This window comes from Lagopus leucura, unplaced genomic scaffold (assembly GCF_019238085.1).
Source record: "Lagopus leucura isolate 7727_CA_CO unplaced genomic scaffold, USGS_WTPT01 Super-Scaffold_100052, whole genome shotgun sequence".
Lineage (NCBI taxonomy): Eukaryota > Metazoa > Chordata > Aves > Galliformes > Phasianidae > Lagopus > Lagopus leucura.
Window position 1 is genome coordinate 1,143,930 of NW_024962298.1, and position 24,359 is coordinate 1,168,288.

The window sequence follows — 24,359 nt, forward strand, 5'->3', positions numbered from 1 at the left end:
TGTCTGTGCTAGCCTGATGGCCTTGAGAGCCCTTCCAGTGCCCAGTAAGTTTTACATTAACTGTCCTCCTCCTGGTGAAGGATAGAAAAGCTGGTTTTGTCCATTGCAAGTCACAAAAATGCTTCCCAACAGGAGAGCCCTCCTACACACCCAGAAATAATGAGAGGAGGATTGAAATCATTTTGGTATGGTATCACAGAAGTCTCGCTGCCATGCAAAATAACCTTCATTATTCTTCCTCCAGGGCATGAGTCGGAGGACAGCATGTCCACGCTGGCAGGAAGAAGGGGGATGAGGCCCAAGATGATGATGCCTTTTGATTCTCAGCCGCCTCAGCGTAAGTCTACAGCCCACCTCGCTGCCTTGGAACCGGGAGCACTCAAACAAGCCGTGTTGATATGTATGCACACACACCCACACTGACTTCATCTCTGACTTAGAATCTCCTAAGTAATTCTCCCATATCTGCAATGGAAACGGTTCAAAGAAAGCATCCCAAATCACTGTTGTGAAGGCAGTGTTTGAGTGAGCAGCTGGTGTACTGCAAAAGGGGGGTGAATTAGGAACGTGTCCAGCAGTCTGTCTCAGACTTCAGCAGTGGCAATTGCAGGTGCTTTTTAGGGAGATGTGAGCCTGGCTGCTTTTTGTGGTCCATCCTCTTTGTGTTCTGCCAGCTGCAACACAGGAGCTGTAGATGATACGTCGCCACCAAGAGTTCTGTGGTCTAGTTACTGACCTGCTGAACAGGTTTAACCCCTTTCTGAATTTGCTGTCAGCTTCTAGTCTCCCATGGTAGCAAGTTCCAGACATTCAAAACGTGATGTCTCATATAGTTATTTGTACTGTATTTTTTTTAACCAATCTCTTGCTGGCTTCAACAAGTGATCTGTCGTTCTAGTATCAGGGTTGGTCAGTCTCCACTGGATTCATCTCCACCATTAGTCATCTTCTTCCCAGCCATGTAGTATAGCCTTTTGAGCCTCTCTTCATGAGGCAGCTACTCCATCCCCTTGATCCTAACCTTAAATACTTCTCTGATTGCTTCTGGGCCTGAGTCAGCAACACAGATTACTGATTAAAGCTAGTCCCACCAGCACCGGTACGTGGGGAATCTCTGCTGACTCTTCTCCACCTTGAAAATGTATGAAGTTATTGGCACCATCTTGAAACTTTCACAGGAATCACGTTCACTTTTTCCTCCATGGCCATGTTTACCTGTACCTGCATTGACCGAAACATCAAACAACTTTTCTCCCCGGTGCTCAGTTCCTTGTGAAGTCTTGACTAGTCTATAATTTAGAGCCCACCCTCAAGAGGCAAACAGACATCAGTATGAATGTACAGCAGAGCACAGCAGTGGCTCAGGAGCAGCTTCAGACACAACTCAGTCACCCGGTGAGGGAAGATGAGAACTCAGCAGTGTGTCACCATGGCTGGCTCAATGCAAGGCATCCCTGTTGGTGAGATAGTTCCATAATATACTGAGCAGAAGAAACAGCTTTGAGTTGTAATGCTGTTCTTTTTTTCCTTTTTAAAGGATACCAGAAGCCTCTGCAGTAGGTACAGCAGTACTGTTCCACAGCGTGTCTGTTACACTAATGTAGTAGAACGTGTTTCTATCACTGATGGGGGCTGAGGCTTTTGGTCTGGCAGAGCAGGCTTCTAAATGAGGAGGCTGTCTGGTGTTACTTCTTATTTATGTGCTTCCCTATCAGTTAATGATCTGTTGAGCAGAAGTGCTAACTTGTGTTTCTATTGCTTCAACAAAAATTCTTATTCTTACTATGAAATATTTTAAGCATTAGAGCATACCTCTGTTCTACAAATAATAAAACTCTGAGATGAAAAGGGTCTTTGCTAACCTCCCAACAGCTAGACTGGAACTCAGGAGCTGAACTGTATTTCAGGAGTAATATCTACTTTTCTTGCTTTAAAGTAAGTAGTCTGATGCTTCCTGTTTTCTCCAAGTTTTACATGTATCGGAGAAGAGCAGAGGATAGATTGATGCTAATCACCTTTATTCTGATTTGTTTCTTCAAAGTTTGTCTGCTGTCAAAGCTGGGTGTCCAACAAGGCGCCTGCAGCTGATGATTTCCACATTGCATTCAGACCCCATAGAAATGCAGACTGCACGGAGTCTTCCTTTGCACTCTGATACTGACGAGTGTGTTTTTCTCCAGATGAGATACAGCATTGGACAAACACATCAGAGTACACACAGCAGCCAGTGCTGAAGCATGCTGCACAGAAATAGCATAGCAGTGTTGTGCCTCACGCTATGTTAATTCTGTGAGAAAGGCACTCAGCAGCTTACCTGATCAGCCCCACATAGGATGGAAGATGTGCAGCTGACAGGCTTGATAGGGGCAGTGGTGGCACACGTCTTATGAAGGCAGCATATTCCAAGTGCACTGCTTGCTGGCATTCAAGCTGATCTGATGAAGCTGACAGATACAGTTGTGGATATGGTTTTTCCTTGCAGCACCAAACCTAGTTTTGACATCTTATTTTGATACCAGCTCTGCTGTGTTTGCTTGAGAAGCGTACCTGCTATTCCTGCCTTATAGAGTGCTGCTTTCACAGAGAGGAGGAGTGATTCACAGACACAGCTGGCTCAGTGCAGCAGGTCAGCACGAGGGAGAAGTAAGGCCTTCTGGTGCTCAGGACTTGAAGTTGTTCTTGTGACTTCAACATTGTCTCCTGTTTGCAAAAGCTCCAAAGATTTGCAGTAGGTTTCTGGTCAGTGAAAGCATTAAGGAATTGAGTGTCTTTTAGATACTTTTGGCAGAAGCTGTGCAGAAAACTGACATTCTGGTACATGAGGCCCTTCTCAGCAAGCAGCATAGCAGGACCATTCCCTGTGCTTAATTCTGTGGCTGCAGATAACTTCCCACTGCTTTTTCTTCTCCCCCACTACTGTGTTCAAATTTACCTCTTATGCTAAATTAGGATAATTTAACGTTCAGTTATATTTTCATGTACAATAGTGCAACAGGAATGGCGTGTGCCTGGTGGGTCCCTGCCTTCTACAGCAGGAAGACAAAACTTCTGGCAGGATGTTAGGAAGCAGAAGCCTATTCATTTTTTAACTCGCCACATTTCTTTGTTTTTGGACAGGAATTTTTTACTTCTTTGAAATTAAATGGCACATCGTAATCTTCGTGAAGGCCTGGTGGCACAGTGCACTGATTTTTGAGCTGGATGGCTACGTGATTCAGATCTGATAACCCGTAATATTCATTGCAAAGTTGCCCTCAGCTTAAGCTGGATGGCAAAGTGGGATGGTGCACTTACCTTCCTGTGGGTCATTCTTCTCCCCCTTGCTCACTGGATACTGCTGTGGATAGTGTTTCAGAGCTATTACAATCTTGTTTACACTTAATTGTATGCCTTACAACAGACGTGCCTCCTACCTCACCAACACACAGGAGGACTCCTGGTGTCTCTGATGGCTGTCATCTCTGCTGTGGCTTCTGACTACGCAGCTCTTACGTAGTGTTCCTCCATTTGCCAGCTCCCTGGGAGACGACGCAGCATTTCTGTCTTCCTTGAAGCTGTTGGTGACAGCACCTCATATTTTCCTGTGGCCGTATCCCCTTGCAGCTCTTTTACCAGGATTTAAATTTAGCACCGGGTGCTCAGTATTCGTGTAGTCACCTGCAATTACAGGAGGCTGATAATAGAGATGGCTTTCTGTTGGGCTGACATAATGGGAGAGGGAAATCTGTTGTTACCAATAGGTGAACTCTGTGCACATTGCCTCCTCTGATCCAGTCACACATTGTGACAGGCTGGTTTCTAGGAAATGAAGGAGTCAGAGAGTTCAGGTTTGTTTAGTTGTCTTTGAGTTCAAACTGTATTCATCAGTGCAAGGAGTCTTTACCAGGCTCACCATAACAGTGACAGAATTGTTTGTGTCTGTTCTAGAAAGTACATTTCAAAGCCAGCATGTGTGGGGAATTTCCAGGAAAAGTTCAGAACAAATGACCCAGCACAGCCGTTTCTCCATGGTGTTGGTGGTAGCGCTGAAGTTCAGCCCTTCCCTTCTGTTTTCTGTGCTGAGACTCTTTCCTTTCAATGATGTGAAGCAGTTTAGTGTTTTATGCATTGTAAGAATTAAACTGTGTGCACGCTTTTCTCCCATGTGGGGAGTGGTGGGACTTTGCTGTTACAGCAGGAGGGTGAGGGCAAAGGATGACTTACAGTAAGTATAAAATTTGTCTGACTCAAGCAGAAACAATAAAACAGGAAGATGGCAGAGAAGGAAACAAAAAAAAAAAGAAGAGGTTTTTGTTTAAGTGCATTGGAGCAGAGTTTTACTAATTCTGTACAGAGGGAATGAATAGAGCCTTGGGTGTCTTCTCCTACGCTTATTTGTCTTACATTAATTAATTAACCAAAGGTGCCGCATTTAGCTGAGAAATTCAATGACAGCCAAAAATGATTTTGGAATTTGAGTTTGTGTGTCTCTTCTAGTAAGTCTAACATTTATAGCATCATGTGAAATATGTGGAAGTGCTAAAGTGAGCTGAACTTTGTTCTTCTCAAGTGCGACAGAAAGCTCTTGGAAGATGCAGCCAAGAGAGATTTTGCTGTGCAACAAAATGGAGGTGCTGCCTCTGGGGGGTTGTTCTTGTCCTGGTGGGAGCTGAACTGGAAAACTGGCACTGAAATGTTGTCTTGGTATCACGAATCTGCTGAGCAGTTGGCTCTGTTGTTCAGCAGTGCTGTGGGAGAAGGGAGGGATGTGGTGCATTTCAGTACACGCGCATGTCTGTCTGTATGTTAAGCATTTTTCTGTCTTGTGTTCATTCACAGCTGTGATTAGTGCCCATCCCATCCATTCACTCGATAACCCTCACCATCATTTCCACTCCGGCAGCCTCGCTTCTCCAACTCGCAGCTATCTCCATCACCAGGTCAGCCCGTGGCCGATGGGCACATCCATGTCCCATTCAGACAGGGCCAATTCCACAGGTGAGATACAAACGTCCAGGCAGATTTTGATTGTTATGGAACAATGAGTGAAATGTGGAAATCGAGAGCTGGAATGGAGTTTGGTCAGCCTCTGCTGGGGCCTTGTAGCAGGACCGACCCAGCTGGTACATTTCTTTCTTTTGCTGTATCTCTTCGTGCTGAATGAAAATACAGTTGTGAGGTTTTTAGATGGCAGCTGCAGTTTCACCTAGCACTGTGTTTGCTTCAGTAGGTGACCCACAGCATGTTTTCTGCTTCATTGCCAAAAAAAGACAGGGAGAAGGAATGGAGGAGAAGTTATTTCCTGTAGAGACAGAGGGATGGGTTTAAGCACAGATGATATCCTTGTGTTAGATTGAGCTTTCTGTAACCAGCTTCTTGTGTAGGTCAGGTATGGATCATTTTGATAGGAGATAATGCCTTTGGAAAGGAAGTTTAATGTTTTGTACACACTTCAAACAGGAGGACTCCTTATTCTGAAACCTTCAGCCCTGGAGTCTGAAACAGCCATTTACATCCAGTTTGAGCAAGTTAATTTGGTAATAACTTTCCTAATTGGTTGTGTTTAAATGCAAGAGAGGACTAAGGTCCAGGCTTTGTTCCTGGGGCACTCTGGTTAATCTGCCTGAAGCACAATGAAAATTGTGCTGTTTCCTGTGCAGTGCTTTTCAGGCTTGAAGTGCAGCCCATCAGTGTGCTTTCTGTAACACCTCCAGTGCTGTGAAAAATTCTGAAGCAACAGTATCAATAGAAAACAAGTAGGTAACATCTACAGTTGAAGTGAATTAGGAGCTTCTCTAGTTCAAGGTCTAAATTTTAATTAAGATGCCAGAGCCAAGAGAGTTGTTTTCTGTTTCCTTATGAAGGCATGCTATAAGGCTGCAGTATGCCAGCAGACAGTGTCTTAGAGGCAGAGGTCTCTTGCTCTGTTTGTACCTGTGAAGTGGCAGCTCTTGCTGTCCAGTTCTTGTCCTGCATGTGTTCTGAGTGGGCTCACGGTGTCCTGAATTCATGATGCCATCCCATTTGTCCTTTCAGCTCAGGGTGGAGCCTGCTGCCTGGCATTTCATTTTAGCTTTCAGCAAGTAAAGGGATTTGCAGTCTGTCAATCATCTTGGAAAGAGAACTGGCTCTCCTGTACGTGCTGCAGTGATATATGCATACTTGTACCTATGTAACAATTCCTATACTGTGAAATACTGAAGTGTAAAATGAGAGGGAAGATTGAGTCCCACACTGTGGTCCAAAGTGCCAACTGTGTCTTGTGACACACAGCTGTTCCAGTGCAAAACTGCTGGTTGGTGTTGTACCTGTGGCCTTCTTCTGTTCTCAAGCTTTTGTTGGTGGGCAGCTGTTGCAGTTCACCTTCAAACAGAAGAGTTGCACAGAGTATTTGGTCAACTTGTGAATCCACTTCTTAGCTTAACACAGCAATCTTGGAAAAAGCACTTGTCAACACTGCTGCTTTGTTTCCATTTGACCACAGAGACCATTTGTGTTCCAGGAAACAAACCACATGTTTTGGTCTGTTGTAGAATCCGTTCGGAACACACCGAGCTCTGACACCATGCCGGCCTCCTCGTCCCAGCCTTGTGCAGACCACCAGGACCCCGACAGCAGCTCGGGTGCTTACCTGGGCAGTGCACAGGAGGAGGATGCGGCCCAGAGCCTGCCCACAGCTCACGTCCGTCCATCCCACCCGCTGAAGAGCTTTGCAGTGCCAGCAGTGCCAGCAGCCGGCTCTGCCTACGACCCTACGCTGCCCAGCACCCCGCTGCTGACCCAGCAAGGTGAGTGGGGATGGGCAGGGATGTGCGCAGATGGGAGGGGATTGGAAGGAGAAAAGGGTGTGGGGTGGGGGGTGTGAGGTAAGGTAGAGTTGGGCAACGAAGTCAATCCTTTTTGTTCTCCTAACAGCTTTCTGAATGGGCAGAGAACTGGGGCCTAATTGTGTCACGATTTCTTTTAAGCTCCCTCCCATCCAGTTCACTCGGTGAAGACTGCATCGATTGGGACTTTAGGAAGAACACGGCCTCCCATGCCTGTGGTGGTTCCCAGTGCCCCTGACGTGCAGGAGACCACCAGGATGCTCGAGGACTCGGAAAGCGTAAGTACCCTGGCACTGCCAGCAGCTTCCTGGGGCAGCCTTTGTCTGTGTGATAGCTGTGAACTTCAGTAGTGACTGCATTGAGACTTCCAAAGGCAGAGGACAGTGAGACTTCTGTCTTGCACTGACTGCTGTTTGTACGTAAACCCACATTAAAACATCATAGTGCAGAAACCTTCTATGCAAGGCTGTAAATTCAGAGAATAAGCACCTAAATGTAAGCACGAGTAGTACTTTTCAAATCAGAAGATTACCTGTGACCATACCTCTATTCCTGTTTGCACAAAACAGATGCTGTGCTTCCATCTATTCTGGTCCACAGAGCCCACCAAGTCAAAACTGATAAATCTTCAGCAATATTTTGGTTGTCCCGAGGCTATTAGCTGAAAATAGAGTAATGTTCTCTAGCATTTCCTTTCTAATTTCTCTTCTTGTGCTCAGTGCTGCAGGTTTCTTGCTAGCCTATTGCAATTACAAGAAGAGAAGAGTGAAGCCCGGATCTGTCTGTAGCAGTACTCTTGATTCTTTTCAGCACCTAATGGAGTTGCAGCCTGTGCCTTTGGCTTCTATTTGCAGGAGCTATAGAAGTTCCTTGCACGTCTGATTTTTGCCTGCTTTCATTTTGCAAGCATGCTGTGCGTGGATTCTCTTAAAGCCATGCAGCTGCTGCTTATGCTGCTGCGTCGCTGCCAAAGCATAGGAGTGTCACTGCAGATGAAGAACTAAGTATTGATGCCAAAATGCTTCAACATCACAGATATGTTTTTATGAGAGGAATCTGGGAAAAATGCAGCAGTTGAGCTTCATTAAAAATAGGCTGCTTTTAAGAAGGGAGGACGTTTGATGCATCAGGCAAGAGCTATTTTCTTTTGAAAGTGCAAGCCAAGAAGTTCTTGTATTAGCTGTTGTGTAACTGTTTGAATGATTTTCTTATTTCCTTTTTCTCCTCTCCTTTTATCATTCTGGTGTCTTTAATTCACCCTCTTGATTGTATTCTGTAAGTGCTGGGCTAGAGATTGTATACGTGCTTGATTTGGTGCATTTTGCCCTTCTGTTGTCACTCCTTGCTGATTTATTTAGGATTGATACCAAAATACTTATAATTCATAAATAAGATTTATATTTTAAATATACTCATGCATAAATATAGCCACTGATAAATTTGTACAATATAAAGTCATTGTGCATATTTTATGCCCACTAAAATAGGAATTATAGAAGGTAGTTAGGATTAGAAAGTGATCCAAAAGAATTGAGCTTTTAGAATCACAGAATGGCTGGGTTGAAAAGGACCCCAATGACCATCCAGTTCCAACCCCTGCTGTCTGCAGGGTCACCAACCAGCAGCCCAGGCTGCCCAGAGCCACATCCAGCCTGGCCTTGAATGCCTGCAGGGATGGGGCATCCACAGCCTCCTTGGGCAACCTGTGCCAGTGCCTCACCACCCCCTGGGAGGAAAACTTCCTCCTGAGGATCTTTTATGAGATCCTGAAGGAATGAGTCCAATTCCATATTTATTATTTCCAGCTCACTGATATTTATTGTTGGCCAGCAGTTGGCAGATAACAGTTTTGATACAGGGCAGAACGGACTTCTGTGGTACGAAGGAATCTGGATTGCTTGGGAAACTGAACATGCCTGCAGTGTTTATCTGTGTCAGTGAAAGAAAAGGTTTGCAGCTGGAAGCAAAGGAAGGGGTGTCAGATGTCCCTGAAGGACTCAGCATTGTAGTGTGCAGGCGGCTGAGCAGTAGCTTTCATATTAGACTCCATCCAGAGGGTCTCATAATGTGCTTCCAATGTACCAGAGCAGAAATGGTACATATGAGATGTGCTGCTCTGGGTTTGGCAAAAGCACAGCTGGTATTGGAACACTGCATGGCTTATCTTTCTACTCTGAAAACAGTGGTGAGAGAAGGAGGAGGATTTAGAGAAATGCTCCAAAAGCAAAAAAAAAAAAAATAGAAGGAGTTGAAAGCTACACCATACTGGGAAAGACTTGCTATGAAAAGGCTTTGGGGTGCACTTGGTGAGAGTGTCCTTAATAATAAAATTAGGAGAGCTGCTCAGTATAGCTGAAGCTAAACAGTTGAGGCTCGACATGGAACCATCTGTTAACAATCACAAGTGATCTTTAAAAAAATTCTACAGCTGTGGTGATGTTTTCAAATGACCTGCTTGGGTACACGTGCAGCCATTGCCTTGAAGGAGGAATTGATACCTGGAAAACAGACAAGATGATCACAGTCTCAAAATCAGTGAAACTATGAATCACTACTGCAGAAAGCTGTGTTTAATATTTGAGTGTTGTTCCAAGGTATTAATTTCTGTAATGCAATAAATCTGCTTAGCCGTGAGTCAGAGCCACAATCTCCACCAGCATCACTGAGCACTTCTTTCTGTTCCTTATGCCAAAGGAAGCAAAGCCCTGGCAGTAACCCTTTCCCTCTCTCACAGAGCTACGAACCAGATGAGCTGACCAAAGAGATGGCCCACCTGGAAGGACTCATGAAGGACCTTAATGCCATCACTACAGCATGACCACCTTCACCAGGACATGACTCCAGATTGTTTCACACGTCTTGGGACTCAGCCTTGGAACACAAGGAATTGTACAGTGAAAAAAAAATAAATACAGAAGAGGGACAGCACATCGAGAGCATCCCCAGGAGGCAGAGGAACCAATTGGTGCATTTGTGCTACAGCTGGTCACAGAGGAACGACCTTCCCGGCCATCATCCTGTAACAAAGTCACACCAAGCTGAGTTCCATTTACCTGCTGAGTCCATGCAGGATGGGACTGAAATCTAGCATCCAGACAAAAGGAAAGAGAGTGGACTTCATAAGTTTTATTTTTTCCTGGTCAGGTTTTGTCTCAGTGGTGTGATTGCCCTGCCTTTTCAGTGTTGGACATTCGCATTTATGTACAATTTTGTGTTTTTATTTTATCTTTTTTTTTTTTTATATATATAAAAAGGAAAAAAATAATGTAATCAAGGAAAAAAAAAAAAGGAGAAACTATTGTTTTTCACAGCCTAGGCTGACATTTGACTGCTTGTTCTATTGTGTATGAAAATTCATTGCCAGTGTGGGTTGTTCTATTTTGTTTTTTTATTCTGCATATAATTACGTCCCCTTCTGGCAGTTAATCCATGGCCTTTTGGGATGCTGCACTGTTATTTGTAAGCTTTTTTTTATTATTATTTTTATATTATAATTATTAAAAGCCTGACTTTCTCCTCTCATCACTGTGAGATTACCAGTCTGTTTGAATTGAAATGTAATTTGAAAGGCTTGTTTGTTGCTTTTTTGTGCAGTTTCAATATTTTGAGTGGGGAAAAGTAGATGGGGAGGGAATGCAGGGGGAGGTTTCATTATTGTTGTTTTGCTGTCTTTCTACATTGACTCGAAAGACTGAAGAAAATGAAAGCATCTTCTGTACCGTCCTTCCTTGTAACTCCAGCATACTGTGTCTCTGGTTACTGAATTGCAGTGAGTCTCATTTAGAAACATTAAAAAAATTTCCTCCTGTGAAGTAGGTTACCTTAAGTTTAGATGCCACTACTGCTTGTTTTGGCAACAGTGCTGTTTTGGTGTTGTTAGGTTGAAGGCAGCTCTGTGGGTGCTAGGAGCTGCCTGGGCCTCTCCTCAATCAAAGGGTATTTTCCCATCTTACCTTACACTGTGTCCACAGGACCCTTCAGCAGCAAGTCCAACCCCAGTGCAGTTTCTCCAACCCAGGCCCTTTAAACAAGAAGCCTTCTCTTAAGGATTCTTGAGAGATGTAAGCAAGGAAAATTGGGGGTTTTTTTTTCCTATTCTTTTTGAACCAAGTGAAAAGGAAAACAGTATTAGTGACTCAGGTGCTGTTCATGTATCTGTCTAGAAAGGAAGGAAAATCAAAAGGGAAATCCATTGTGAGGGGAAGCAAAATCTTAATCTGTTTTCTCCTTATGCAGATGATTGCTTGGCTCTGCCACAGTCTGAGGAAGAATGGCATGAAAGGAGGGACTGTATCTTACTAAGAAAAAAAACAATTAAAAAAAGAAACAAAACTCATCTGCCCAGGAGATTCCTCTGCATTTTCACTGTTAAGATGAAAGGAAACCCAAAACTTACTGACAGGGAGAAGCCATTTGATTTCTCCTGGAAGCTCGGCATCACCAATAGAGGGAGTGCAGGTACCAGAGGCACTTGCAGAGCCCACTGCTGCCCTGCCGCAGCAGAATGAGCTGTTTGAGATTTAACAGGACAAACAAAACCCCCATTGCTTCCCACCCTTTGTATGCTTCTAACTAAAGCTCTGGGCCTGCATTCTTGGTGCCCACTGCTGGGGAAAGGAGAGCCAAGAGATGGTCCAGAGTGCAGCAGGCCTCGGGCTGTGGTTTTACTTCCTTTCTTTGCCTGGACTCTTTGTACTGTCATTTTTAGCACAGTTGCTGGGTTTATTTATTATTTGAGGGGAGGGAGGAAATCAATGAATTGGAGCACTGTGGGCCACCTGGAAAACTGATGTTTGGACTTTTAATCAAAACAATTCAGGGCAAAATAAGCTACAGAACATGTATTTCAATCCTACAACCGCATACTTTGTCCTGAACGTTTTCCTGGATGGATGTTTTCCTTTGCCTATTTTTTACCTATACCCAAAGAAATACCATCTTACACATACAGTATTCTTAGCTGGTGGGTCTTTGTGAATATTACTTATGTATAACACCATGAATGTTAATATTGTCATTGAATTCGGGGAGGGGGAATATTTTTAATGATAAAACAACTGTTCAAAGTTGGTTTTTTAAGGTTAAACTAAAAGAAAACATTTATTCAATTCAGTGTACAATCTGTATTGCACTTTTTCACATTTTAATGCTACGTTTTCTTACATATCCTGTGATTTTAAATTTGGACATTGTGTATCCTTGTAGTGTCATAGTCAAGCTGTTGAGTGGCAGCTTCCCTCAGAGAGATTTGGGGAAAAAGCAAACCTGTATATTGTTTTATGATTCTCATGTAGAATAATTTTAAGGACTGCTGTAGACATTTACCTTCCTGTACAATTTTTTTTTTTTTTTTTTTTTTTTTTTTTTTTTGGCCTTTGTTTTTTTTTTTTTTTTTTTTTTTTGGGTTGTTTTTTTTTTTTTTTTTTTTATAACTTCATGTTTATTATTTTGTATTGGACATCCAATACACTTTTTTTAATCCAATCAAATTCTGGTCTGCTTGGAGAGTTTCTCTTCTCTGCTACTCCTCTACCTCCCTTAATCGACTCGGTGAGCAGGTTTGGTGAGCAGTGCTTGCACTGCTTGCTGTGGTTGGTCAAGCTGCCTCCTCCTGAGGAACACAAGGACACCATTCCTCCCCTGCACACAAACAAACCCTGAGAAAGCACTGTCTCCCTGACTAAGCTCAAAAGCTCGACAGCAACAGTGCCATTTGTAACAAGCAAGCAGCAGAAGAAAGGATTTCAAGTCTGGAAGTTCATTTCAGAGAACAAATAGCCTTAAGACAGTAAGCCCCAGAGAAGTGACACTGTAATTCTTTAAACATAACCCTCGAAATGCTGCCATATCCTCTTTGTTACCTTCATGCCCAATCCAGACTGCTGGCAAGTCAGCCAGCTTCCCCATGTCCTTGTGTCCTATTTTCCTGGGGGCATCAGACCCTTCCTCCCCCCAACCTCTGCAAACAGGAATACAATCTACTGCACTGCTTCGCTCCCCTCCTCCCCTCTCCTTATTTTGCTAGTTGAGTTCTTGCAAAGTTACAGTGAGAGAAGCTCGCTGAGGCCTCAGGATTCCATGACCCTGCAACCTGACAGATTCCTCAGCCGTGCCAGAAGTGATGGGGTACATATAAAGGAGTGAAGAAATTGGGAAGAAAGATGTAAGAGATTGGGTTGGGAGCACCAAGACACAGCAGAGCTGCAGGCATGGACAGGCAGTAATGGACAGGCAGTACTGCAGAGATGTGATCTCTGCTTAGTAACCTCAAGTGAAAGCAATTCCTGCTCCAGCAGCACATACAGTACGTGCTTTGGAGGTCAAACCAGACGAAACGGTGCTGGTGAGGGACGGGAAGCCCATGTTAGGCCAGGCAGAAAGAAGGACGAGCAGCTGTAACTTGCACCCTCGTGCAGCGCTGGCAGTGCAAGGCAGGGACGCTAGATGGCAGCGACGCCTCGCTGGTAAGCAGAGCTGCAAGGCAAAGCCCAACCCGCACCATTTTTGCATCTACCTGGAAAAGATTAATTTGTTTCTTTTCAGCCTCAGTTAGGGAGACTGACATTAGTGACTCTTTTGTTAGCAGCAGCAGCATAGCAATGAACTCATGCAGCAAACTAATTTTTATTCATGCCTCACTGTGTCCTTCCTTAATAGCATTTATGCTCCCAGCATAGGCATAAAGGTTTGACTTACAGCAGCTCCAGCACCTTAGATAAATTGATACAACACTTGCAGGCTTTTCCCATTAAGAGCGGCTTCCTATCTCAAGACAGAATCGAGTTTAAACAGCAAATAACTGCTCATCTCAAGAAAGACATCCCTATGAAAACATGAGCTTAAATTGTGCCATTTGTCTTTGCCAAAAATGTCAAACCAATACAGCTTCTCCTCTAGTCCAGGCTTCAGCCAGGTTATGGCTGCTCTTACTACACATGGGAAGTGCAACTGTGGGAGGAAAAAAAAAAGCCAGCTGGTGCTCTGAGGTGTTTGCTTATGGAAGGTTACAGAGGCACAATGCACAGCTGCCTCCAAGAGGCCTGCCAGCTCCACAGTGTGACGGGTGCCCTGGGAGCCAAGGGGGCGATCCCCCAAAAGCACACAGGAAAAGGTACAGGGCTGACAGGGCCAGAGGGAGCAGACAGGAACAGAGGGCAAAGCCCCTTGGCAGGCATGAAGGTAGAAAATGAGAGCAAGAGGTTAAAGAGATGGCAGAAGGAAACACCCAGAGATCCAGACTGTATGCTTGCTTTCTTCAGGCAAGAAGAACCTGAAAGCTATCAATAGCTTGCTGGGGAGATGAACTCATAGCCAGTGAGGCAGAGCAAAGGATTAATTCTACCCTGAACTGAATTTCAGCTCCCATTGTCCCACCTTCTTTCCTGGAATACCCCCCTCACAAAGCACTTTTCTACCACATACTGATTCTCCTCCACACCTTCCTCTCCACAAGGATGTAGCCAGGACAGCTGGTTGTCACAGGGCTTGAATGCAGAGCAAACACTAGTTTTCCTTGGTGCTTTCCTATAAGGAAATGCTGTTCCCCAGCCCAGCTGTCTCAGCCAGCTACCAAATCCCAGGCGACTGAGTCCCTGGAGACCCTCCAACCTGAGGCAGCCCTGGTTAAAACATCCTGCAGCACCCCCACCAAAGGCTGGCAGAATTACATGAGATGTGCTGCAAGCATAGCAACAGCTTCATTGCATTGACTTAATCCAAACAGGCACTACTCACCCTTAGCAGGTTCCAGAAGAAGCAGCAGCACCCACTGACGGTTTTCATGCATCCCCATTTCCTTTGGTTCATTCTAGGCTAACAGATTCTGTACTTCCACCATACCATGACAATGGGGCAGGCTGTTCTGGGCTTCCAACCTGAGAGGGAAGAAATAGGAACCCCACTATGAGCCCCCGAGGTTCACAGTTCCTGGCTGGCAGAGCTGGGATGTTCTGGAAAGCCCTTATCTGACTTGGAGCCCCCCCCATCCAGAGAGAGGGTGAGAGGATTCCCCAGGGGGTGGCTGCAAGCCTGACAGCTCCATCCCACCCAGCATCCTGCCAGACCCCGCATCCCACCTCCTTGTGCCTGAGGAGCACACCAGGCCCCATTTCTTTTTGTGGGCACTGTCTCCATGGGAACAGCATCCACTTCATTTGGCCAACCTCTGTGCTGCTGCTGCGGAGGCGGCTTCCCTGCCTGTCTCTCACACTGGGCTTTTCCCGCAGCTGCTGCAAGGCAGAGCCCCAGTCACGCTCTGCTCCCATCCATCTCCTGTCTTGCAGTCAGGGCTTGGAGCCTCGTGACCAAAATAAGTAAATCTGTACTGAGGAGCTGCCAGAGAAACCTTCTCTGGGAGCTCTGCACCTCACCCAGATGCCATCTGTCTGCCAGCACCTCTAGGGCTGCCCCATGTTACCCAGTGGGGGGGGGGGAATGTCACTGCTGTCCCCCACTCTCCAGAAGGCTCTCAGCCCTTCCCAGCCTGGGCAGTAGGACCATCTCACCCGGGCTTCTGCCCTCCTTTCTGCCTGCTCCAGTTAAGGTATGCCTGGCCCTGCATCCCTTCCAGTATCCCCATTTCACAGTGACCCAGCCACAGGTGATCCCAAGGCTGAATCCCCCCAGTTCCCTACAGCATTTGCAAGCCTTCCTTGCCCAGACACTCAGCGTGCTTCTTCCCAGCCTGGCTGATACAGAGCCTGTAGCATTTCCACCCATTTCTCATGCTGTAAATGCTGCAGTGTGCTCAGCAAGCACAGGGCTTGCTGAACTGAGACCACCTTAGCTCTCCCCAAGACTGCTATCAGCATGGAAAGGAAAACCCTGGAGTACAGCCAGCACCTGCCGCACAACCCGAGCCCCAGGCCTGCTAGAATAGAGGGACCCCAAAGACAGCCATGCAGTTACCAGAGTACTATGGCACCTCCCAGACTCTCAGTCCAACCACATCCTCAGGGCCACCTCCAGAGCACAGCCAGGACCCACTCTCTACCCCACTGCTGCTTGTAACAAAAATTAGCACCCCCCAAAAGGTGGGCTTCACCTGGTAACCACCCCCCCAGATCTCCCCACTGCCCTTACCTTGCCAGGTCTGTGAGAAGTAAGCTCCAGCCCTTCCTCCAGGCTCCCCAGGTGTTTCCCCATCATCCCCACCTCCCCAGCTGCAAAGCATTATCATGTAAGCCAGCAAGGAGCTCCAGTGCAATGAAGGTTGGGGCAGAAGCATCCCTTTCCAGGCAGATTTGGTTTAGGCACTGAGACAGAGAAAAACCCAGCAAGCAAACAACAGAATGACACCAAAATAGAGGTGGATGCTGTGTTCTCAGTGCTTGTACCTCCTGGGCTTTCAGGGAGCTTGATTTCCCAGGACTGATTCACACTAATTGGACCAAACCCTGTAAGGTGGTTTTACTGGAGGAGGAAAACCATGTGAGTGCACGCGTACCATGTGTCCACACACCAGTATCAAGCCTCTCTGTTGGCCTCTGGGCCATCTGCATCTCCCATATGTGCCCCACTACATGTTTATCTGGGTTATGCTCACACTCAAGCCTTTTTCATAGAGAAAAATTAAAAGCTGCAGGTTAAGCATCTTTCCAAATCATCTCTTTGCCACCACAGTCTCTTTTGGAGAACAAATCTTATACTGACCTGAATGAGTTGCAAGAGGGGCCTGCAGCAGCATGGAAAAGGTTAATAACCTATCAGGGACACCGTCCTGCCTGGCAGCACAGCCAGGAGCTGCAGGCATAGCTCAGACCAGCAGCATGCATGCCCAGCCTCTGCAGAGAGGAGCTGACAGTGATGGGTGTGCACAGGGCCAGAGCTGACAGCATCCCTTGGCCACAGCAGGAGACTGGTGTGGGTGGATGGGGCAGCAGGGAGCCAGCAGCAGGCCTGGGGAGGACCCTGACTGCGACCTGCTGTGAGCCACCCACGCCAGCTCTGCATGCCATGGAGCTGGAGGGGAAGAGCTGAGTGTGGGCGAGCCCCAGCCATTCCCATCACAGCTGAAGGAAGCAGGTGTAGAAAAAACAAAAGGGGGAGGAGGAGGGAAGGAATGACCCAGAAGAGCTGTCTAATTTGCAGCACAGCCATAGAGAGCAGCTTCCCAGAAATGAGAAGGTGTTGAGATGCTGTTAACATCTTCCTGCCCAGCACAGCCCAGCAGCTTCAGGCATTCCCTCTAGGGTACACATAGCCAGACTGCCAGTGCTGGGGGGATTATTGGGTGGATGGTTGGCCAGTCAGGCACAAGAGGGCACTAGGGAAAGTTCTATGGGAGCCTGCCATTTACTGGGCTCCCAACTCCAACCCATCAAGCTGTTGCTTCTCCTCCACTGATACAAAAGAGCAGCCACCTCTTCTGGAAGATTTCAGTCCGTGTCTTTTCTAATCAAGTTCCTGCTTACAGGTGGACCTGAGCAGAACAGTCATCACCAGTGATTAGGGTCAGCTGGTAGCTGGAGGCTGAAAGGCAGCTGGTTTGCAATGCCTCCTTAAAGAGAGTTTAAAAATAATAATAAAAAATAAAAAAAAAAAAACCACAACCAAAATCTAAATCAATCTACCTTCCTGCAAATGTAAGCAGCAGAACCTAGTTAGGATTTGTCCTTTGTCACAGATAGATTGTACCATACTCAGCCCTATGAGTATCACCACTTAGTGCAGACATGGCCAACACAGCCCACATGCAGCCCAGCACTCCTTACTCCTGGCATCACTCTGTGGCATTATGTATGTGTGCAAACAGCTATTTTGAAGGATGAAGCACAAGAAGTGTAAGATTTCATTAAAAATATGTATATCTACTGAGCACTTTGAGAACTCATAAGAATTGCAGCAATGCCACCAAAACAAACTGATGCATTACTTTCACAAAAACAAAGTCAAATTTCCCACTAGCTTTATGCTTTTGTTACTCTTTTTAAATATATTTTAATTAAAATACTATTAGAATTAAAATAAGTTTTGTTACTTTAAATATATAGTATATATTTAAAGAGGGCTGCTCCAAAAGTAGTGCCTTCTGTTTAAGGACAGTGGCCCATGATGTCAGAGGTGGACGCTGGGGGTATGGCAGTGCAGGTTGAACTTTGCCTCATGTCCCATTCCATGTTGTTGCTGTGTGACAGATGGCAGCAGAGGGGCACTGACAGACTGGCATCTGACTCAGAAGTGCAGATAGAGCAGGAGTGTGTCAATTGAATTCCTCTACGCAGAAAGAAAACGGCACCCATTGACATTCATCAATGCTTACTGAACATTTGTAGAGACCAAACATAAACATCCCACACTGAGGCTGCAGGTGGTGAGTTTTAGCAGTGACACCAGAGGCAGTGGGTCACCTCCACTGGCACAAGTGTTTGAGTGCAGCACACAGCTTCTGTTCAGTGCTGGCAAAAAGGCACAGCTAGTGGTGGTAACTGTGTCAAAAGCAGTGCTTTGTAGCTGAGAATTTGCTCGAACAGTGTTATTGAGTTACTGGTATCTGCTGCCATTTCCATGGAAGTAAGTAGGAGGCATTACTACGTACACACAGCCCTGGCAAACCAAGGTTGGACACCCATGACCTAAGACACAATAGGGCTCAGACAGACGTTCAGCATGCTGGAAATTGTAAACAAGAACAAAAGGAATTACTTCAAAGGCCAAAACCCAACGCATATATTTGTAATGCTATAACAGCAGGGTGGCAAAGTTCATGACTGCAGCAAATGAGAACAAGCCCAAATGCAGCAGCCACAGATGGAGAAATGAAGGAAAAGAGCTGCTTACCTTTAGAAGGTTACAAGTAGGCAGGAATCCCCAGAAAGAGATATTCTTACTTCTACTGCCAACCCTTAAATGAGGCCTGGGAAGGGGTGGATCCACCCTTTCCAGTCACTCAGGTGGATTGCGTGCACCTGTGTTCCCCTGGGTCGGCCCTGCCTTCCCACCAGGTGCTCAATCACTCCTTCAGGCCGTGACTTAGCATTTCTACTACAATATTATATGTGGGTGAAAATTCACCTCCTCTTTTTCACCGGCAGGGAAAAAGGCAACAGATGGGAGGGGATTTGTGGGAAGGTGCCTCACTAAGCACCGAGGGTCTGTCAGAAGGTGCACCAGCAAGCAGATCCCCAGCAAAAAGAAGTGCTGCTCAGCTGAGCCTCAAGGCCAGGACCTCGGTGTGTCCCAGCTTCTCCACTTTGGTCCAACTTGGCAAGGCTTTGTTTGGCTTCAATATCCATGGGAGATGCAGCCAAAGAACAGCCATCCCACCTTCTGCAGCAGTACCCTACAGCCTGGCATGGAGTGTCCTGCCAAGGCTTAGCCTCTTTCCTTCCCTCTTCTGGGTGAACCTATCAAGGGCTTGCAGAGGTGGCTGCTATCCAGCAGTGCTGGGCAGGGAGAATTACCTCCAAGAGGAAACTCCTGTCTCATCAGGACCTGGGCCCACACTGATGCCAGCAGCTGCTGTCTCCAGCTCAGCAGTGGTGAAGCTACAGCACTGCCCTCACCTATGGGAAGCAGAAGCTCCTGGTCAGCTTTTTGGGCCAAGGAAGGTCCTCAGAACTGCAGCACCAGAGAGAGAGTGAAAAAAGTACTCAGCTGTTCGCTGCACAGCCCCATCTCCAGGCTTTCTGGAGGCACATTGCTTGGGAGAGGGGTTCTCCTGCAATGGTTATGGCTGGAGGACAATGTTGAGCAAAGAGGTCTGCTGAGGTCCTGTTAGGTTGGTCCACCTTTTTGTGCTCAACAAACCTCATCATCTCATTGGTGGGAACAACCAGCAGAGAGCTTGCAAAGAGGAAGAGAAACCTCATTTCCACGTGCTGAGCCTCAGCCTGCTTCTCAATGCAACTTTGTCATCACTGTTCTCCCTGGCCAAGGCTAGCTGGTGCAAAGGCACAGGAAGGTGCAAAGGAAGGAAAGCACTGTTGGGAAAAGGGCTGCTCTAATCTTCTCATTGTCCCTATGATCTCTCCTGGGATGAAGGAAGTGTAAATTTGGGATCCCTCACCTCTGTCCCATAACCACTGACTGCCTGCTGCTCCCCAGAAAGAAAGGTGAGTGGGGCAGGCACTTGCTTGGGAGAGTTTGTGGGACAAGGCTGAAATTCCCAGCCACAGCCCTGGACAAACTGCTACTAGGAAAAAGGAGAAACCTCAAGAAATGAAGATCCCGTCTTCTCCTGCACTAAACCCCCATGCCATCGGGCTGGGTGTTCACAAGGCACTGCAATGGAGGCAGCAGTAAAGAGGAGGTGAAAAGACTGCCCTGTTGGCGGAAGGGTGACTTGGCTCTGGTACCTGAACAGTTTGTTCCTGACAGCCAGTGCATATCATGAAATCCCAGTGCAGTCTTGAGACCCGTCAGTAAGATAAGGAAGCATCAGTGCAAATGCTAAACCAGTCAAGCCCTTCCAAGTGCGCTGCTGAACAACTTAGGATTCTTAAATCACTACAGACAGTGGAACCAGACTTTGTTCAGGGAAAAGCTGTCTGATCCATCCACATCACCCATCGTCACCCACATTGGCCAGGAGCAGTGACATGGCTACTGCCTGTGTTTGCTTGAGGCAAACATCAGCCTCATTAGCCAAGCCATGCCACTGACACCTCCAGCACCTGACTTTCTGTGAGGACCATGATGCTATTGTGTTACTGTAGTCTGCTCTGCTCTCAGAAAGGCAAAACAAAGTGTTTCACTTGCTCCACTTCATTCAGGGCAGCTCCAGAACAACTGACCTTCTGGGGTAGAGCCATCTGGTTTCAAGGGAATGGCATAAGGGCATTTTTTGATGAAAATGTTTGGTTTGCTCTTTCTTCACCAGTGCTGCTCAATTACATGCAGACAAGGTCAGGGAATTGATAGAGGGAGATCAAAAGGGTCTCCAATTTTCCTGTACCAGATGCAGGAGAGAAGAGGAGCATCCTGCTTTGACTGTGCGTTTGCTGCACCACATCAGTGGAAGTGTGAGTGTCTGAGCATTCTTCTCTGCAAAACATTGACTTCATTTACAGCCTTTGGGCTAAACACAACCACTGGATGAGAAGGTACCAAGGAAACGAGATTTTAGGGAAGGTAAAATGAATGTGAGCCTATTGGGAGGGTGCAGGGAGCCTGATGTCCAGCTGCATTTCAGTGCCATGGGCAGTAGGGCAGACTCCAGCAGCTGGGCTGCTCTGCTGTATGTTTTCTTGGCACTGAAGAAAGAGCATGAGGCCTTGTGTGAGTTACTGACCCACATAACCGATTTTGAGCACGTTTTCTAGACTGGGTTTGGACAAAGACTCAAAAAGGATCTCAATGAAAGCTAAGGGTTGAGGCTACTTTTACCTTCCAAAAATACCTCAGGTCCTGACCCTGGCATCATCATCCAGCATTGCTTGAGACCTGGAAGTGGTACTTTCTTTATCCAGTTTTTTTGTCTGCTCCTTGTGATAGTCCCTATTCCAAGCTGTTAACTTCTGCATCCTGCAGTAAAGCTCCTTAAGCTCTTCTCTAGGGATCACAAAATCAGCCAGAGATTCCAGACCTGTCAGTAACATGAATGAATTTCATACATGTTTAGCAAAACAACTGCCAGGTTGCTCCTTCACACTGTTGAAAAGCTTACAAACGTTACAGTCAATGGCTTACTTTGCACAGGAACGTTTGAGGTGGAGAGGTGGCAGCTGGTAAACACCACTGAAGTTGTGAAAACACAGACAGGAAGTGAGAAAATTCCTTGGTCTCTCTCCAATAGGACAGAGAGGGCTGCAATTCCACACGAGGTTTTTTTCTTCTTTAAATCTCATGTTGCCTGAATTTTCACACTTAAAGCAGACAGCAAGTCAGAGAGATGGGTTTTTTACTTTTTTATTTACTAAGGTTTTTATTGTGTTTTATATTGCAAACCCCACCCTTTGAACTCTTCCCTCCCTCCCTCCCCAACCCCCAAAATAAAACAAAAAATAACAATAATAATAATAATTAATATAGTTCCACCTACTGAGACAAGCCTAGTGTTGACTGGGGTCCAGTCGGAGTAACTCAATATTGGCTACTGCACCACTAAGAACTGGAAAATCAAACAAGACCCCCGTGAAAATTCAAGCAAAGGAACCCAACTGAACAAAGGATGTTCACCGGACTGGTGGATGGAACGCACGGCTACCAGAGACAGCCCTCAGGGTGTTTCTGTGCCCCTCCATTTGTCTGAGTGTCCACAGGGGTTGTTGAGATTCAAGTACCTATGCAGCAGTCACAGGACAGTCATCCATGAGGGCTTGGCATCGCTGGGCTGAAGACCTTTCCCGCTTGCTTGTACTAGATTCCCCAGACCCAAACAGCTTAGCTCCCAACCTCTCGAGATGTTCGTTCTAGGGGGCCCTCTAGTATATGGGGAAAAAGGTTGTTAAAACAAACAGAATACTTAAAAGGATATTGTGAGTCTTCCTCTAGGAACTCATACCTCTGAAACTATGAGAGGATCTGTGAGTCTGCTTCAAATCCATCAATCTGATTCTCTTTCAAGATGAGCGTGTACATATTTTGGAAAAGCAGGATCTACGTGTTATAATTATCTCCTGCCAATCAGTCCTACAGGAGGGTCAAAACAGACATGTATTTTAAAACTAGGATATATATATATATATATAAATATGTGTGTGTGTGTGTGTGCTGCTTACACATGTGCATAAATAGGGTACGTATGTGTATGACTGTACACTACATATATATAAAAGCATGTGTGTATATATAGATATATATATAAAAATCTATACACACACACAAACACTCACACTCCCCTCCCGCCACACACACTCACACATACATAATTGTATGTAGCTAGTAGAAAAAAACATTTCTAGAGTTCCCCTGACCCTTTAAGGAAGACCAAAGCTGATTACATCTGAATTCTGAGCCACCAAAGCACGTTGAAGCAGGAGTGCCCAGTAATGCCTGCAGCAACATTCAAGATACAGGCACGTGTCAAGAGTTTTGCAAACAATTCGGTATAAAAATCAACTGTCAGCCAGTGTTTTTGGGGAGAGGAGGTAAGATGAGGGGTTGTGTGGGCCTGTATCGTTACTGTGATATATTTTTTGGCACTGCTGCAGGAAGGTCTGCTTTCCCTCTGTGGGCTGGAGGGACTCCAAGATAGCTGAGAACAGAGGGGAGCTGGACAAGTGTTTCTAACAAGAGTTAGAAAAGTTGAGCACCTGACTGTTTACACTGAGGCGGCTGGAGACACCTCTTGGCCTTGGGAAGAACAAAAGAGAAAGAAAGAATTGAAAGGAAAACAAAAAGGAGACATTTGCTCTAGAGGTAAAGGCTGTAGCTTCTCACTGCTGAGTGCACCCAAAGGCACCTTCCTGTCTTCAACCCGTTTTGACTGTCTTAAATCAGGAGAGCCCAAAAATTCCAGCTCAAGGTGCCTGCCAGCCCCCAGATGTGTCCAGTGATGCTGCAACTGCAGGGCGAGACCAACGCCAATCAGGTGCAGGCTGTTATTGCTGGTGAAATCAAGCAAAAGATTTCAATTCCCCCATCAGAGGAGAAGCACGGACCATGGCTGGCCAGATTTCTGGTTTAATTTGTTTTAATGGTACAAACGTATTTGCAAATCTGGAGGATTCTTGGCTGGGCACTGGTATTGCCCTCAGTGCCTCCAAGCTCAAACTCCCCTGGGCTAAGGAAGAAGAGGGCTGGGGTGGCTGCAGCCCACCTTGCAATCTTACCCTAACCAGTTCTCTTCAAAGCAGTCAGCCCATGGACACTGAGACATTAAAACGGAGAGAGGGAAGGTTAAAGTGCTGTCTCTTTCTTCACCCCTCCCCTTGCTTTGCATGCCCCAACCTGGAAGGCAGCATGCAGGCTTCCAGCCGTGGAGTGAGGCTGAGGCTGTTCTGCTGAGAACAGCTGCCTGGTGTGGTGGCAGAGACAGGACTTCTCCCACAACCCACATTAGAGCATCAGCGGAATGAGACAAGCATCTGAAGTCAAGTCTGTCCATCTCCTGGTTATCTTCTTCAGATGGAGTCCACACAGAAACTCAGCCCATCTGATATTCCTAGAGGGGACTGCATGAACGAAACTCACCTCTCTTCTTGCTTCCTCTGCAACCTGCAGATCGCAGGAGAGACCTGAGGAGGTGACACTTCCCGATGCACACACTGAGCCATCGAGTCCCCCCCCCACAGCTGGTGGCCAACAACAGCTGTTCCAAAAACACCAGCTACGGGCCGGCCTCATGTTCCCTTCTACGGCCCACGTCAACCTTGGATCACTGTCTCAACAGGAAAACCTTTTTTGGTGGCTTCTATGGCTGATCATTCACGTGTTCCAGCTCAGGCACACACCCTGTCTGTGCGTTACCTCGTTGGATTAAATTTGCTCATATCCTTTTGTTCCATGTATTAAAATATTCTATAAAATCAAGTGACCAAAAATCTATAGCTCTAAGAATACCTGGTTATCTTCTTTTTTTTTGTCATTTTTCCGTGTGGTTTTTTTTTGTTTGTTTGTTTGCTTGTTTGTTTCTAATCACAGTTAAATCTAAACAAAAGAAATGGAGGGGAG

At 46.2% G+C, this 24,359-nt stretch overlaps 1 protein-coding gene and 1 long non-coding RNA gene across 2 annotated transcripts in view; one reads left to right on the forward strand and one right to left on the reverse strand.

Moving 5' to 3' along the window:
* The window catches only part of NEO1 (neogenin 1), a 176,430-nt gene extending 166,102 nt beyond the window's left edge, over positions 1-10,328 (forward strand). Inside the window, exons 25-29 of the mRNA XM_042885655.1 lie at positions 245-337; positions 4,819-4,977; positions 6,513-6,767; positions 6,948-7,084; positions 9,541-10,328. Coding sequence (XP_042741589.1) covers positions 245-337; positions 4,819-4,977; positions 6,513-6,767; positions 6,948-7,084; positions 9,541-9,624 — 728 coding nt within the window. The 3' untranslated portion in view covers positions 9,625-10,328. The remainder of the gene's footprint in view (positions 1-244; positions 338-4,818; positions 4,978-6,512; positions 6,768-6,947; positions 7,085-9,540) is intronic.
* A 1,920-nt stretch (positions 10,329-12,248) lies between these two features.
* On the reverse strand, positions 12,249-18,614 carry LOC122187818. Its single transcript, XR_006181430.1, has 3 exons — positions 18,585-18,614; positions 14,541-14,680; positions 12,249-12,417 (listed from the first exon to the last, which is right to left on the reverse strand). It is a non-coding gene; the product is annotated as an uncharacterized LOC122187818 (long non-coding RNA).
* Between the last annotated feature and the right edge of the window lie 5,745 nt (positions 18,615-24,359).